This window comes from Typopeltis vanoorti, chromosome 20 (assembly GCF_054136105.1).
Source record: "Typopeltis vanoorti isolate ZY-2024b chromosome 20, IOZ_Tvanoo_1.0, whole genome shotgun sequence".
NCBI classification, from domain to species: Eukaryota; Metazoa; Arthropoda; class Arachnida; order Uropygi; family Thelyphonidae; genus Typopeltis; species Typopeltis vanoorti.
In genome coordinates this window covers 4,800,655-4,816,740 of record NC_143568.1, presented here as the reverse complement: position 1 = coordinate 4,816,740, position 16,086 = coordinate 4,800,655, and the positions used below count along the sequence as shown (strand labels likewise).

General features: G+C 33.7%; 1 protein-coding gene across 1 annotated transcript in view; it reads left to right on the top strand.

The window, feature by feature from the left end:
• Positions 1–16,086, top strand: part of LOC150095203 (putative ATP-dependent RNA helicase DDX43) — a 282,514-nt gene that overhangs the window by 188,787 nt on the left and 77,641 nt on the right. The window contains exon 13 of the mRNA XM_090409697.1: positions 15,261–15,449. Coding sequence (XP_090265823.1) covers positions 15,261–15,449 — 189 coding nt within the window. The remainder of the gene's footprint in view (positions 1–15,260; positions 15,450–16,086) is intronic.

Below are 16,086 nucleotides of genomic sequence, written 5' to 3'. Positions count from 1 at the left end.
GAGGCTTTAGAAAAAGCAACTGGCACAATGAAAAAGGAAAAGTTGATCCTTGTTGGGGATCTAAATAGCAGAGTAGGAAATGATTGTGAGACATACAAAAATATTTTGGGAAAATTTGGAGAAAACAGCAAAGCTAATAATAATGGCAAATATCTGTTGGATTTCTGCTCAGGACATGGACTGGTTATTACTAACACCATGTTCCAACATAAAAATGTGCACAAATTCACATGGAGAGAAGAGGCTAGGAATAAGAAAAGTCTCATTGCTATGTTATGGTTGATACTGATGTTTTCTCCCTGGTGCAGGACACCAGAGTGTACAGAGGATTTGAAATTGGAAGTGATCACTATTTAGTCTTGAGCAGGAAAAAATTGAATTCATATTGAAAAGAATAACATGTAAGAAAGTTTTAAAGCGAATAAAAGTTGAGCAGCTGTCAGATGTGAACTGTAACTAAAATATACAAAGATTATTGAAAAGAAAATGAAAGAGTTTGAGAACAGATATCAAACCTTGGAGATTCAGTGGCAAACTCTGAAGAAAACATTGATCGATTCTGCCAGAGAGGCATGTGGTGAGGTTGTCTGCAAGGATAAAAAAATTAGAACTCCCTGGTAGGAAGTTAAAGAGGCAGTGAAGGAAAAGAAGAAAGCATATCAAAAGTTCCTGTCAAATAAGTCAGCTTGTGCTCTTAGAGAATATAGACAAATGCAAGAATGCTAAACACTGTGTAAAACTAGCTAAACAAAAGTCATGGAGGACTTTGGCAAGAATATAGAAAATAAATATCAAGAAGGTAGCAAAATATTCTGGAGGTTGTTGAAGAAGTTTAGGAATGGAGGAAAGAGTGCTGTAAAAGGAGTTAGAGATGATAAAGGTGACATGAAAACTGGAGAAAAAGATATCCTTGAAGTATGGAGTAATTACTTTGAAAAACTGCTAAATGAAACAAGCAGTGATGACAGCACAGTGATAAAATAACACTGACCAGGCATGCAGGCAGGAATACATATCCATACTAGCCATCAAAGGCTTGAAATGCAGAAAGGCAGCAGGAGTAGATGATATTTGACCAGAAATGCTGAAATATGGTGGTATAAAGGTCTTACAGTGGCTGCACTGCATAGTTCAGAAAGCCTGGACAGAGAGACAAATTCCCAATGACTGAAGTAGAGCTCTTGTAGCAACCATATATAAAAAGGGAAATAAATCTGAATGTGAGAATTACAGAAGTATTTCCCTACTGAGTATTCCTGGCAAGATCTATGCAAGTATACCTGAGAAACGGTTGAGAAGAATTGTGGAAGAAAAGCTTGGTGAAGAACAAGCTGGATTCAGGCCAAACAGAGGCTGTCAGGATCAGATCTTCACTTTATGACAAATAGTCGAGAAAGCATGGGAATATAACAAAGATCTGTATTTAAGTTTTGTCGATTTGGAAAAGGCATATGAGAAGGTGCCAAGAGAGAAGCTATTCAATACGCTGCAGTTATATGGTATCAATGGGGCATTATATCAAGCAATACTTCGTCTTTATTTGAGTTGTAAGTCAGCAGTTAGAATTGAAGGAAGTACAGGAAGATGGTTTAATGTTAAATCTGGTGTGAGACAAGGATGTACATTATCCCCTCTGTTATTCATTATCTATATGGATCACGTTATGAAGGAAAGTGGTATTAAACATGATATCAGAATCTCATCTCGTCTTCTTTATACCCTCTTTTACCTTGCGGAGTCGAGGGTCCATTGATCATCGGATCTCACTCCGTTTACAGGATAAGGTGGTCAGCCTTATGCACCGGTGTATCCTATGGCCTGTAGTGTTGAGTTCTCAAGGCCAGTTTGCCTGCTTTACGGGATGAAAAACCCCAGAATAAACTGGGGGAAAAAACCTGCTGTCCACGCCCAAGACTGGCTAACTTGGCTATGGCTGAGGAAGATCCTTCAGCTCCTCAGTCACCGACGGGAATCGAACCTAGGACACTCCTTCCCCAGGCATATGGTTGCGAAGCGCATAGCTACTAGGCTAACCGCGCAGACTGATTATCAGAATTGGAGATGTTAATGTCAGCTCTTTGCTTTATGCGGATTATGTTATACTTCTAAATAAATCCGCTACAAGTCTGCAAGATTCTCTGACTAAATTGAATAGCTGTTGTAATAGATATGGTATGCAGGTCAGCAATACAAAGACAATGAAAATAGGCAGAATCATTGAAAATGTCAACTGTGTTGTGAATGGAGAACCTGTGGAACAAGTAAAACATTTCAGCTACTTAGGCACGATTTTTACTGAAGATGGTAATTTAAATATAGAAGTAGACAATAGAATCAGCAAAGCTGGTATGGTGGGAAGTCAGCTTTGCTGATTCTGTTGTCTATTTAACAACACTAAATTAGCTGTATACAAGACAGTGTTCAAACCAGTTTTAACTTATGGATCTGAGAGCTGGGTCAGAAGTAAAACACTTGACCAAAGACTAGAGACCGCAGATATGAGATTCCTGAGAAAGATTAGAAGCGTGAACAGATGGCATCAATGGCAATATCATATTAAAAACGAGGATATTAGGAAAGAACTTGACATTGTCAGCAACCAGGAATGCGTTAGCAGAGCTAATCTCAGGTGGTATGGTCACCTAAACAGAATGGGCGAGGAAAGATTAGCAAAACAAGTGTTCTCTGCCAGGTTGGCAGGAAAACGACCCAGAGGAAGACCAAGATATAGGTGGATTGATACAGTACAAAGTGCCTTAGACGATAGAAATATAAGATCTGATAATGTTGGAGTCTTGACAAGTAACAGACTAATTTGGAGTAAAATTGTAGATAGGAAGTTAGTAATGATATAATTTTTTTAATTTAGTACTATCATATCCTGTACACCCCATGTGGGTACATGGCAGGAATTTGATGATGATAACGACATACTCCTAAAATGTAACATGGAACACAACAAGAAAAGAAGAGACTCTCAAGATAACTCGGCGTGCAATACAACGTAGGATTTGTAACATCAGCAAAAATGGAACATGTTAGAAACACAGAACTAAGAAAGAGATCAGGCATAAAAGATGTGGCAACTGCAGTACATTAAAGCAAGATGAGATGGGCAGGTCACATAGCCAGACTCAGGGATAACAGATGGACATATAGAATATTCAACTGGCAACAAGAATAAAGAGAAAACAGGAAGATCACCTACAAGATGAGAAGATCCACTAGTGAAAATCTATGGGTATAACATGGAAGAGAGAGGCTCAAGAACGAGATCATTAGAGGCAACCTGCACTCATGGAGAAATCCTGAGTGAAACACAGGTCCATCAAGAAGAAAACTCAAGAAACTCTTAGAATGTTTGTTTAGTGTGCTGAGAGCAGTGATTAAAGTAAGTGTTGAAGCTCGTACCATTTATTTAACTACCCAGCGACTCAGTCCCTCACTGAAATCTCTCACATTCGAAGGTGTTAAATATGCACAAACAGTTCAGTGTATTATTTATTCCCTATTTTTTATCAACTTGTTCGATTATACCTCCCCTAAATTTGCCGCCCGGGTTCATTGCATCCTTTGCACCCGGTACAGAAGGGGCCTGTCTACATCATATGCACATAATCTTAATTCTGCCTCTTTAATTTGTTTTTTGACTAGTATTTGGAACTGGATTTAAACAACATTATACCTAGTGTGCTTCTTTTAGATTCTACATTCTGCTAGTGTTTTGGAGTGTTTACATAACAAATCAGTAGACATTTGCTACCATTAATCATCATCATTATATCAAGGATTTAGACCTAGCATGGCCTGTTCCGGCCTTAGATGTCATCGTTGAATCGTTTAAGAGGACGTCCTGGTTTTCTTTTTCCTAATGGCTTGTGCTTTAAGGCTTGTTTTGGTAATCTTTCTGTTTTCATTCTTTGAACGTGTTCTATCCATTTATGTTTATATTTTTTAATTTTTTTCTATTACTGGTTCTTGGTTTAATTCTTTCATGATTTCTTCATTTCTTTTGTGATTAAATAGGGTTACTTTGCAGTTTTTTTCATAAACTTCATTTCTGCTGTTGTTAATCTTTGTCTTTTTGTTTTATTGTCCAGATTTCACTTCCATACATTAAGACTGGTAGGGCTAATGTATTGTATACTTTTAGTCTGGTTTGTTTTTGAACGAGGTTTGGTTTAAATATAGTTAATTACACCTGTTATTTTTAAATATTTTGCAATTTTACGTTTATATATATATATTTTTCATTTTCATATATGATCATACATCCTAGGTAGTTAAATGAATTCACCTGTTCTAAGATCTCGTTATCTTACTATTTTAGTTCTTGCTGGATCTTGTCCTTTAAAGGCCATAGTTTGTAATGTTTTTATCATACCATCATCTTTGGATATCTCATTTAGATCTAAAATAGCTTTCTATAAGTTATCTTCAGAATTTGTAATTATTATTTGGTCGTCGGCAAAGAGGAGAGTGTTTAAGTTCACTTTAGGAGAAAGTTTAATTGCTTGATGTAAATTTTTACTCCGTTTTATTATTATTTCATTTAAGTAGATATTAAACAGAGTTGCTGAGAGGGGACATCCCTGTCGGACCCCTTGGTTTATCTCTCTCGTATATGATAGCTCGTGATTTAATCTTATTTGTATTTGTTTATTTTCATATATACTTGTGATAGCTTTTAGGATATTATTTGGTATTTGTTTTTCTTTTAATATGTTAAATAATGTTTCTTTTAACTTTGTCAAATGCTTTTTCAAAGTCAATAAATGCAATATGTGTTTCTAAATTGTATTCTCTTCTTTTCTCTATTATTAATTTTAGGCAAAAGGCCGGGTCTATACATGATCGTCCTTTTCTAAATCCATTCTGTACTTCTAAAATAAAGTTTTCGGAATGGTTCATTAGTTTGCTATTTAAGATTCTGCTATATATTTTGTAACAGGAATTTAGTATACTGATACATGATCGTACTTTTCTAAATCCATTCTGTACTTCTAAAATAAAATTTTTGGAATATTTCATTAGTTTGCTATTTAAGATTCTGCTATATATTTTGTAACAGGAATTTAGTATACTGATACCTCTATAGTTTTTAGGGTCATCTCTATTACCTTTTTTAAAGATAAGAATCACAATTGCTTTTTTCCATTCTATTGGGGGGATACCAGTTGAATAAATTTTATTTAAAAATAATAAGAGTCTTCCTTTGAATCTTGTTCCTGCATATTTATATAGTTCTGAACCTAGCTTATCTTCTCCAGGTGATCTTCCATTTCTTGTTTCTTTCAGGCTGATTTATAATTCTTCTTTAGTTATTTCCTTTTCATTTTTGTTAATTGTTTGCCAGTTGTCTTTTTTAAAATATTTGTCTGTCCACAGTTCTGTGTAGTAATTTAGAAATTCTTCTAATTTCAATTCAGTGTTTAATTCTATGTGTTCTTTGGTATCTGCATTTAAGTGTTTCAGAATCTTATATACATTGGGTCTTATTTTATATAAATCATGTTCTAAATTAGAAACAAATTTGTTCCATGATTCTCTTTCATTTTCTGACTTCTCTTTTAGCTATGGCTCTAATTCTTTTATATTCTATTTCACCTTCTAATCTTTTACTGCTTAACCATTTGTGATAGGCTTCTTTTTGATTATTTCTTTGATTGTATATCATCCTAGATCGTCATTTTTTTTTCCCTTTTATCGAATTTTTTGGTCTTTCCTAAGCTTTCATTTGCTGCTGCATTTAGTATCGTTTTTATATTAAGCCATTATATTTCTATTTCTTTGTTTTGTTTTATTTTATCTAGATATTGGTTAATTCTTTGCTCATATAGCCATTATACATTTATATCATTCAATAGTCTAGTTTTATAAACAAATGTTTCAATTTTTCTTTCTGTTCTTGTTACTTGTAGCCATTTAGGTGGTAATCTTAATTTTATTTTAACAAGGAAGTGGTCACTGCTTATTTCATATCCTCTGTGAACTCTAACATCTAGTGAAAATTTTGATGTCTTTTCATTTAATATGAAGTAATCTAATATCGATTTCCATCCTCTTGCTGCCCAAGTATATTTATGTATGTCTTTATGTTTATAGAAGGAATTCATTATTTTTAGGTTATTATAAACTACAAAGTCAATCAATTTTTTACAATTCCTGTTTAGAGTATGTTCTCCATGTATTCCTATATTATTATTAATTTTCATGTTTCCAATTCTTGCATTTAAGTCTCCTGCTAAAATTACGTAATCATTTTTATTTATTTTATTATATATGTTTTGTAGTTGATTATAAAAATCAATATTATCCTGTTCTCTTCCTTCTTCTGGAGCATATAAACCAATTATTGTTAAATAGCATCTATCTATTTTTATTCTAGCTTCTATTATTCTTTCATTCCATAATTTATAATGTTTTAACTGTTTTGAAAGAGAGTTATGAATCCAAATCATAACTCCTGCTTGTGCACTGGATATCACATTAAAATTTTTGGTTCTCATAGTTCCTTTTAATTTCTTTTTTGTTTCAGTGATTACTGCTATTTTAAAATTTCTTTCATTTAATAATTGGTCTAATTCCATTTCTTTATATGCTATTCCTCTTACATTCCAGTTTGCTATGTGTATTATATTTTGTCGTTTCCATTTGTTTTACCTTTTCCATTCCAGGGTCGTTTCCCATAGATTCAATCCGATTATCTTTTTCTGTCAGCTTACAAGTAGGATTATGTTCTCCATGTCAGGGGACTAGCTTGACGATGGAATAGTTCAGTGGTAGGACTGCTACTAGCCTTCTTCCGAATTTAAACCCATAGGAAGAATAGGGTATATTGAAGGGGAAAGAGTAGATTATAGAAGAATTATAGTAAGGTTTATAGAGAGGGCATAGTTGTAAGGCCAGAAATGAAAAGACCCCATGGCCCTTGAGTACTCTAATAGCATAAGGGTCATAAAATAAGAAGAGTTGGCTGATAAGGTCTTATAGGAAAGATTAAAGTAAGTGGATCTATCCTCAAAGTAGGAGAGGATAGATCCAGCTAGGGGTCCATGCGAGTGCCGCTTCCCTTACAATCAAGATGATTGCCCCTTATGGCCTTGATGGTCCACGAGTCCTTATTCAGTATATTCGGACTACCCCACCACACACACACACACACGTGCGCACACACACACGGTGGGCTCCACTATCTGCCATCCAGGGGATACTCTCTCTCTAGGGGTTACAGGGTCTCCCGAGAGACCATTAATGCTTATATCACAAAATTTACAATAAGCAGTGTATCCTTTACTCTTACCTGAATTGATCCAGGATTTAAGAATGGGATTCTCCAACCATTCTTCTTTGAATTTTTGCTTATATGATTTTTTCAACCTTTAAGATGAACCTTGTAAACCTGAATCTGAATCATAACTATTATCACTTTTTCTTTTATCTGAATTACCTTTGTCAGAAGTGGTTTCTTGTAAGTTCGAAGGCTGGCATTGAGATCTTCACTTTCAATGACTCGTTTATGTACTTTACTGACTGATGCACCATTTCCCCCTGAGATTTAGAATCAAATTTAAATTTAGAAAGTTTTTCTTGCCACTTGTCCATGTTTAAAAGAAAATCTAAATAATAATATTTTCTATGAAGAATTAAACAATTTTTTGTTAATAAAATTAATAAAAACACTGAACTTCTTATAACGTGCGAGAAGTGTTTGAACAGGGAAGAATATATTCTCATTGGCTAATGCCAGTCGGATTGTGTGAGTACGGGATCGGGGGGGAAGACCAGCGAACAGTGAGAGGGGTAGGAAAAAAAGAGAAATTGTATTCTTGTGTCACTGAATGTGACATATGGGGAGTGGGAGAAGAGAAAAATATTAAACTCATATGTCTAACTCTCATATTGTTGTTATTATTATTATCATTATTATTCGGAAGAAAAAAGTACTAGATCTGTTGGTGAACGTACTAGATCACTAAAAATTTATAAAAAGTACTAGATCTGATCACCCTGATGCTGCATCTATTTACTTTCTGCTGCAGATATCTCGCAGGATGACCATAATGATGATATATTGCAGTTACCATCCTCTTTACTTTTAATGCAGAATTTAAACAGACACTGTGGGATAGTAGTGTCTAAATTAACATCAGAGGAAGAGTTGTTTAACATATGCTCAACAACAATAGTCTCTTCCTCTTAAACGTACAGGAAGCAACACTTTCCATATATTTACCCAAACATTCATTGCCATTGACTTAACTGTCTGCTCACCATTCCTTTAACTACTCTCTTTAAGTGGGAAACAGATGAACTTATTTGGGAGCAATCATTTCCTCTGTACTAAGCCCATTGGAACACGTACAGCTGCTGCCCAACATCCTTTCACAGTACACCTCGAAACCCACAGAACAAGTTTCTTTTCCTCCTCCTTCATCCATGCTACTGCGGTACTGTGGAACAGTCTTCCCCCTGATGTATTTCCCAAGGAATACAACATACAGGCTTTTAAATGAAATGTAAATAAACAAGTTTCTCCTTTCCCATCCCACCACCCATATACGGTGCTAACGTACTATAGGTTGACCAGCCAAACTCTCGTATATGGGCCCAACATTAAAAAAATATATATTACGTTTGACTCTCCTCACAGAGCCTATGTGAGACCAGTAATTGACTTCATAACAGTTTCTACAGATGCTCTTGATTGGCTGTCGAACTTAGACATTCAATTTTAATTTTATGCTTATTTGTATATTTTTATATATATATAGATATGACTACAGTGTCACTTTGCACTATTGTATTCTTCTGTATATTTTGTTGTCTTGTACGTAGTTTTATATGTGTGTGGTGGCATATGCTTTTCTTCTTCTTAGCCAAACGCTAAATAAAGAATCTAAGAAGAGGTTTGCTGCTTTTTCATTTGCTCTAAAGTAATCTATTATTTATTTTTGTCCTCTTGCACACCATGTATATTTATGTATATTTTTATGTTTGTAGAATGTATTCATTATTTTTAAATTATTATATAATCGAGTCTCTTTCCATTTTTGTTTACTGTTGGTTCTCCAAATTTTTCCATATTATTATTTTTTTTTTCATTCCTATTCTGGCATTAAGATCTCCAGCTATAATAATATGGTCTGTTTTATTTAATTTTTCATAATATTCCTTGGATCTGTAAAAGTAATCATTTTCTTCTTTTTTTTCCTTCTTCAGGGGCATACACTCCAACAACTGTTAAAAATTTTCTTTATTTAATTTTAATGGCACTTCTAATATTTTTTTCATTCTAGTATGCATAATGAGTTATTTTTGCTTTAATTGATTTATGGATCCAAATCATTACACCAGCTTTTGCACATATTTATTTGTCCACTCCACTATATATGATATGATAATTTGTTATTTCTTTTCTTCCTTTAAGTTTTTTTAGTTTCTGTAAGAACTGCAATTTTTATATTTTCATCATTTAAAATTTTATTTAATTCTTCAATTAAACATTCATTATAATAAATGTTTAATTGAAGTTCAATAAATGTTCAATTCTTCAATTGAACATTAGAAACACAGTACATAAATTTTATTTATGTACTGTGTTTCTAATGTTCCATGTAGCATATTTCACCACTTTTTTTTCTTTTTCCAAAGTTTCTTACTCTTTTCCAGTTTGAAGTCTTTTCCAATGTTTTCTGTTCAGTTTGGATTTTTTTGAGACTTGACATAGGGAAACACATGTTACTTTCAAGTACTAGATATGACGATAGGTAGCCTAGTGGTGGGGCTGCCACCTTAAGACAACTAGGCTTGCCTCTTTTTAGTAGATAGCAAAAACTACAGTTTGAGAGGAAAGGGTCGCTCCCTTGCCTTCGAATTACTCTTATAGCACTGGGGGGGGGGGGAGAGTAAGAAGTAAGAGAGAGTAGAGGAAAGAAGAGTAGAAGACCAGTCTACAGATGTGATATACCAAGTGTATATTGTAGGAAGTAAGATCAGGTCTAGTTCAGGTATCTCAGGGTTTGCCATGCCCGCTCACCAATGAGAGTCTCTTGGATTCTAATTGTAGCAGAATGGCCAGTCTGTCTACTCTCCAAATTAGCAAAGGTGATAAGAACAGGGTATTTCATAAACACCAGGCAAGGATAGAGGTGATAATATATCTTTGATATGTGGTAAGAAAGAAGACAACTTTCAGGCTGGTTTAAAGATGGTATACAGATTATATCGGCAACAAGTCCTTACTATTTGTTCAGAAGTTCCTTTATGGTAGGGTAAGTGGACCCTCTTAACATCAGATTGCAATCGGGAGAAGGGGGATAATTATCAATTATTTTCTGTATCGAGTAATAGTGAATTTTATTTTATTTAATTCTTCTAATAGAAGAAGAGACTCAGAAGAACAAATTGTGCTTGCACAATGCTTTTAATAATACCTATTTTTTGTGAAGAATGATGATGTGAAGGTGTGTGGATGTATCTACTTTAAAGGATGGCTTCCTGTAAACAGAAAATTCAATATTGCCAGCAGAGTTGCAATATATTAGAGTATCCCTGCTAATTGGAAACCTGAAGTGCCTTGAAAAAGTTCCATGTTTGGTCTCTAGAGCATGGTTTCTGGACTAAGTAGGAAATAAATTAAAAATACAAAAATATATATAAAAATTTATAAAAATAGAACAAATCCTTAGCATACCCACGGTACAAGTTAATTTTGTACAGAAATTGAAATAGTTCTGTTTCATAGTAAACCAGATTGCAAAGATATCAACAAAACATAGCTAAATACAAGATTGAGAAGAAATGGTGTTAGAAATATGATACTCTAAATTCTCCATAAAGTAATTAGCTAAAGCAGGTTATATAGGACCCCATCTCAGTATTCTCGTTTTGTTGAAACAATTTATTACTTTGAGTAAAATAATTAGCATTGATAATAAACTTAAATGATCTCTGTCATCAGGGAAATCTACTTGTATAAGTTGTAGTTTCTTGAAGTGTCTTTGTAAACAGAGACTATACATCAAAAGAAACCATTTCAGACTTGTAGATGATCTTTAATTTTTTTTTTTCTTTGAAGTCAGAACTGTTTTCGATATAAGAGGTGGTTTTTCCAGTAAAGTTACATTTAAGTCTTGAAATATGTTTCCAAATAATAACATAATAACAGCCCCTATGCAATCAATCCCATATATGACATCTTGAGCAAAATGGAAGTAATAAATTCTATTTAGTTTTCTCCTACATGTGCGAAGCCGTTATTCAAAATGTTATACTGTGTCTAACGTATATGTCTACTAAACATCTAGTTATGTTAGAGGCTTATTGGAGCAAAATAGCACTAAGAAAGGATTAAAATGTAATTTAATTCTTCCAGTATTTCATCTCAGTCACTGAAATGTTGTCAGAGATTACAATATGAAACTTGTAATACATACAAAGGCAAAACTAAGTGAAACATGTGAATGAAAGACTAGGGTACTAACTAGGTGGGGCACATGTTGGCAGCTTAAGATGTAAACTGTGATCCTGAAGTATTACTGTTTCTCATATTTTGGAAAGTTTAATGCAACCATATTTATTTAGATTATTTTGAATTTTGAAAACAACAGCAGATTCCACAAATAGTTCTTCTCATCTAAATTTACTGTGATGGAGCTTTATGATCTTTTTCCATATGATTATGAATTGTATCTAAAGCATGGTCCTCTAGATCCAATTGACTGCAGATATATTTTTTGTGAGCAGAGTTGATAATCCACTTGGACATTCTTCCAAGTGGATGTTGACAATCTTCCTGTCTGTCTGTAGTTGGTCACCTTGGAGGCACACAGAGAGAGAGGATGGAGATGTTCTTTAGTAAAATGCATGAGGGTAGCAGGCTTTCAGTGGGGCATGAAAGCTATGCAGAGATTGTATTTCTTTAAGATTTTTTCTGAAGTGCTTCAGACATACAGAATGATGATAGTATTAAAATCTTTCTGAAGAGAAAGTCGAAGATTGGGGGGAGGATTGGTTACTTTTTTTTAATACTTTGGGAACTATAGCCATTTGATAAGAAGGTTTGGTGTATGCGATTAAGTTCTGCTGTAAGGGAGGACTCACTGGAAAAAAGGTTATAGGCTGAGTTGGTTAGTTTTTTAATGATATGATATTGTTGAGAAGGGGAGGGGGTAATGTTTGTGAATGTATCTGCTGGTCTGGGTGGTCTTACTGTATACTGAAAAGGACAGGATACCATCGGGTAGGCATGTTACCAATGTCTTCCAGAAAAGCTAAATGATTATTAGTTTCTTTTTCCATATTTTACTGGATTCTAGGGTGAAGACTATTTGAGGCGGAGAGAGAAAAGAATCTAATGTGTCTGGGCCAAATGGAGAACATATCAACATATCATAACCAGATAGGAAGTTTGAGAGGGGAGCTGAGTTCAGGAGCTTGTTTTGCAAAATATTCCATAAAAAAATTGGCAAGTGGGTGAGTGTGGAGAAACCATAGAGGTATCCTCTATCTGTTTATAAATTTTGTGCTTCCAAGAGAAATATCCAGAATGGAATAGCAAAGAAAATGACATTTAAGGGAATATTGGTGAACAGTGAGGCAATATCAAAACTAACTAAAATATTTGTATTATTTAGCAGAATGTTATAGAATGTGTTATTCATTTGTATGATTTACAATTCTTCTGGCTTTGTCTTGAATGAAGCTAATGAGATATTGAGTGAAATATATAGGAGTAATAAATTGTTTTTAGTTTTCTCTTACATGTGTGAAGCCATTATTTAAAATATTATACTATGTCTATCATTGTCTCTATTAAATGTCTAATAACAATGATGTTACTCTTGTAATTATGATCATCAGACATAAAACTTTTTTCCCAGTGATAATCATTTTTGGAATATAGAGACCAATAATAAGTTCCATCAAATTAAGTGAGAAATTAAATTGTGACAGTCTAGTCTAAATCTGTAATATATGTATATAAATGCAGGGGCTGTAAGTATGTTCTTGCTTGACTCCACATAGGTCATAGTTATTTTACACACTTCTTCCTGTTGAGTGGTGATGGCATGCCTGTTTGTGAGGGATGTGGTATTAGACTAACCATCATTCATATTGTAATTGGATGCTGGTGTTTTATCTATAAGCACAGTCACTATTTTAGTCATATTCATAATCTGTCTGAGCCTTATATGCCCAGGTAGATTTTATCAGATTCATTAAATGTCACCCCATTTTTAAATTTTTACCACATTTAAATGTATGCGATTTTATATAAATTATATTATCTACATTGTGATTTAGTGTATATATACTTTTAACACATTATTTTTTATGAATTTTTCTACACTACTTTTTTTATACTCCTTTTTGCATTTGTTTTTATACCTGTTTAGGCTCCTTAATTACCTTGTGCACTTGTGCAGCATGACCATAGCTGCACAAGTACACTCCTTGGGTTTAATGGTGCTCCTTGCATCATTAAACCAAAAGCAAGCATACAGTCCAAAGTATACCATTTGTTACAAAGAAATGTAAAATAAAAAGTTTCTTTTTTTTTTTTAAGAAGGCAATAAAATGTGAAAACTAGAATAAAGACTTTAAATCATAATCTGAAATGTTAATACGAAGTAAACTCATTAAAAAGAAACTAATAAATTAAAAGTGATCATGCACTTTGTAGAAAAGCAGGTTATTTTCACTTCTGCAATAAGCTATAACCTGACTGTTCTTTTATTCTCCCTCCTGCCAAAAAAAGGGTCTCAAATTCTTGGAGGAGCTATATCACAGGGTTTCACTCATCATAGTTTGTTGGTGTGGTAATCTGTCATTTATCCAACCCTTCAGTTACCACAACAAGCTCTGATAATTGAAGGGTTGGATAATTTAAGTACAATTACATGGTGCTCTACCAGAAGTCAGTTGACATGCAATTGTCGTTGTGCTTGGTGGTCTGCGTTCATATAGATTGATATGTTTTTCACTTCTTTGAGAGACATTAATGTGGCACACCTTTTGGCAACTCCTATTGCTTCTGCCTTAGTATCTCCACCCTGGGCCTGGCTCCCACTGATGAGACCTCAATAAAGGTCGAAACCAGTATGGGTAGTGCCTCCCCCCTCCCTTAATGTATAGCAGCATACTGCTATGCATTAAGGGGGGGATATTGAAACAAGGAGTTGAGAGCTTGATCCACCTTTGCTGCGAGTTGCCCAGTGTTGTACTACCTTACCTCAGTTCTGAAGATATTTTCAGGAGCAAACTTGGTTTGCTCACACTTGGATAAAGGATTAAACTAAATTATTATGCAATTGTTGGTTAATTGAAGGGTTGTTTAGAAGGTCAGATAAATGATGGATTACTGTATTTGAACATGGAGTATGTGAGGGCTGAAATAAAATTCCTTGTCATCTTTGTGAATCATTCCATACTTAATATTATATCTATTAAAAAATACATAAAAATAAATTTTGAATATTTGTACGATCTTTATAGCAAGTGTTTACTAATCTTTATTTTAGACTTGTATCATATTGTACCATAATTTAAACTGTGAACCTATCTGAATATCTTTTTGAAATAGTCTTTTGTGTCAGTTAATGGAATATATAAAGCAAAGCACTTCTAAAACACATTCACCATACTAAAAGTATGTAGCATATACTTATGTTTTCTGTGGTAAGGCCACTTTGAAGGATCAAACTCTAGTCTGTCATACTACACTACTCTTGGCTCCTTCAGCCTCATGTAAATCCTTTACTGTGAAAGGACATGATCTGAACATTTCTTTATGCTTTAACTATTATGTCTAATAGCAAATTAGTGTAGTTTCAATCCTCCATTAGAAAATAACATGCTTCTACAAAGTTCATATGCAATTTTTGTTTTTAATGAGTTGATTTTGTATTAATATTTAAAATTAATTTTAAAGCTAATTAGTTTTTAAGACAATAAAGCATGAAAACTAGTTTTCGTGCTTTATTGTCTTAAAAAAAAACTTTTGGTATGTTACATTTCTTTTTCTTCCTACATATTAAAGGTGTTTTTTTTTTTTTTTTTTTTTTTTGATATTGCATTACACAGTACCAAAAATGATTGTAAATGCTTCTCAAATAATAAGAGCTATAACTTGAAGTAACTTAGGAGGTAGTTATTTAGTAGATATGTTACCTGAGCATTAAAAATTATTTCCAGTTATTGTCCCATTCATTTAAGATTTTTTTCTAAAACAACTGAATGATATGTTTTCTTTCTAGGTGCTAGATGAAGCTGACAGAATGCTTGATATGGGGTTTGAACCCCAAATCAAAAAGATTTTGCTGGGTATTCGTCCTGAGAGACAAACAGTTATGACTAGTGCAACATGGCCTCCAAATGTAAGAAATTTAGCAGAGCAATACATGACGAAACCAATGCAAGTTTTTGTCGGCACTCTTGACCTGGCTGTAAGCTTGTTTTTTTTTCATTAATTTTTTGCTTGTGTAAACATTATTATTTGAATACTCATAGTCCTGTAGGACTTAACCTCACATGGTATTTGTCTTACCTCTGCTTTGAATCATTATCAGTGCAGTCATAACCTTCACTCTGTGCCAGGCTACTTGCCTTATTTAGTCACAACTTACCATGAAAAAAAAAAAATTACTTTCATATCATTTCTGTCTATTTATGATACTATTAATTTTCAGGAATAACATTTGTTTTCTTCCCCCTTTCGACCTTATGTATCAAGCGGTCTCCCTTGCATCTACCTTATATTTGGAATTGTCTTGCCTCTGCATCATGTTCACCATTTACAAATCTCCCAAAACCCAGTTGACCAAATTTGTACATAATAATTGTAAGTTAAACGAAGACTCTGATTGTCATGTTTTTTCCTCCTAGAAACTGGAGTTTTTCATTCTGCATATACAAGAATTAATTAGGTTTACATAACTGAGATACCATTATTTTCATGCATATTTTAATTATAATAGTTTTGTAATGGATCTTAGTTATGTTGATCTTAACATAGATTGTGCAAAATGAATGATGTAGAATTTGTGGATCTGTGGTCTCAAACAGAGACCACAGATCCACAAA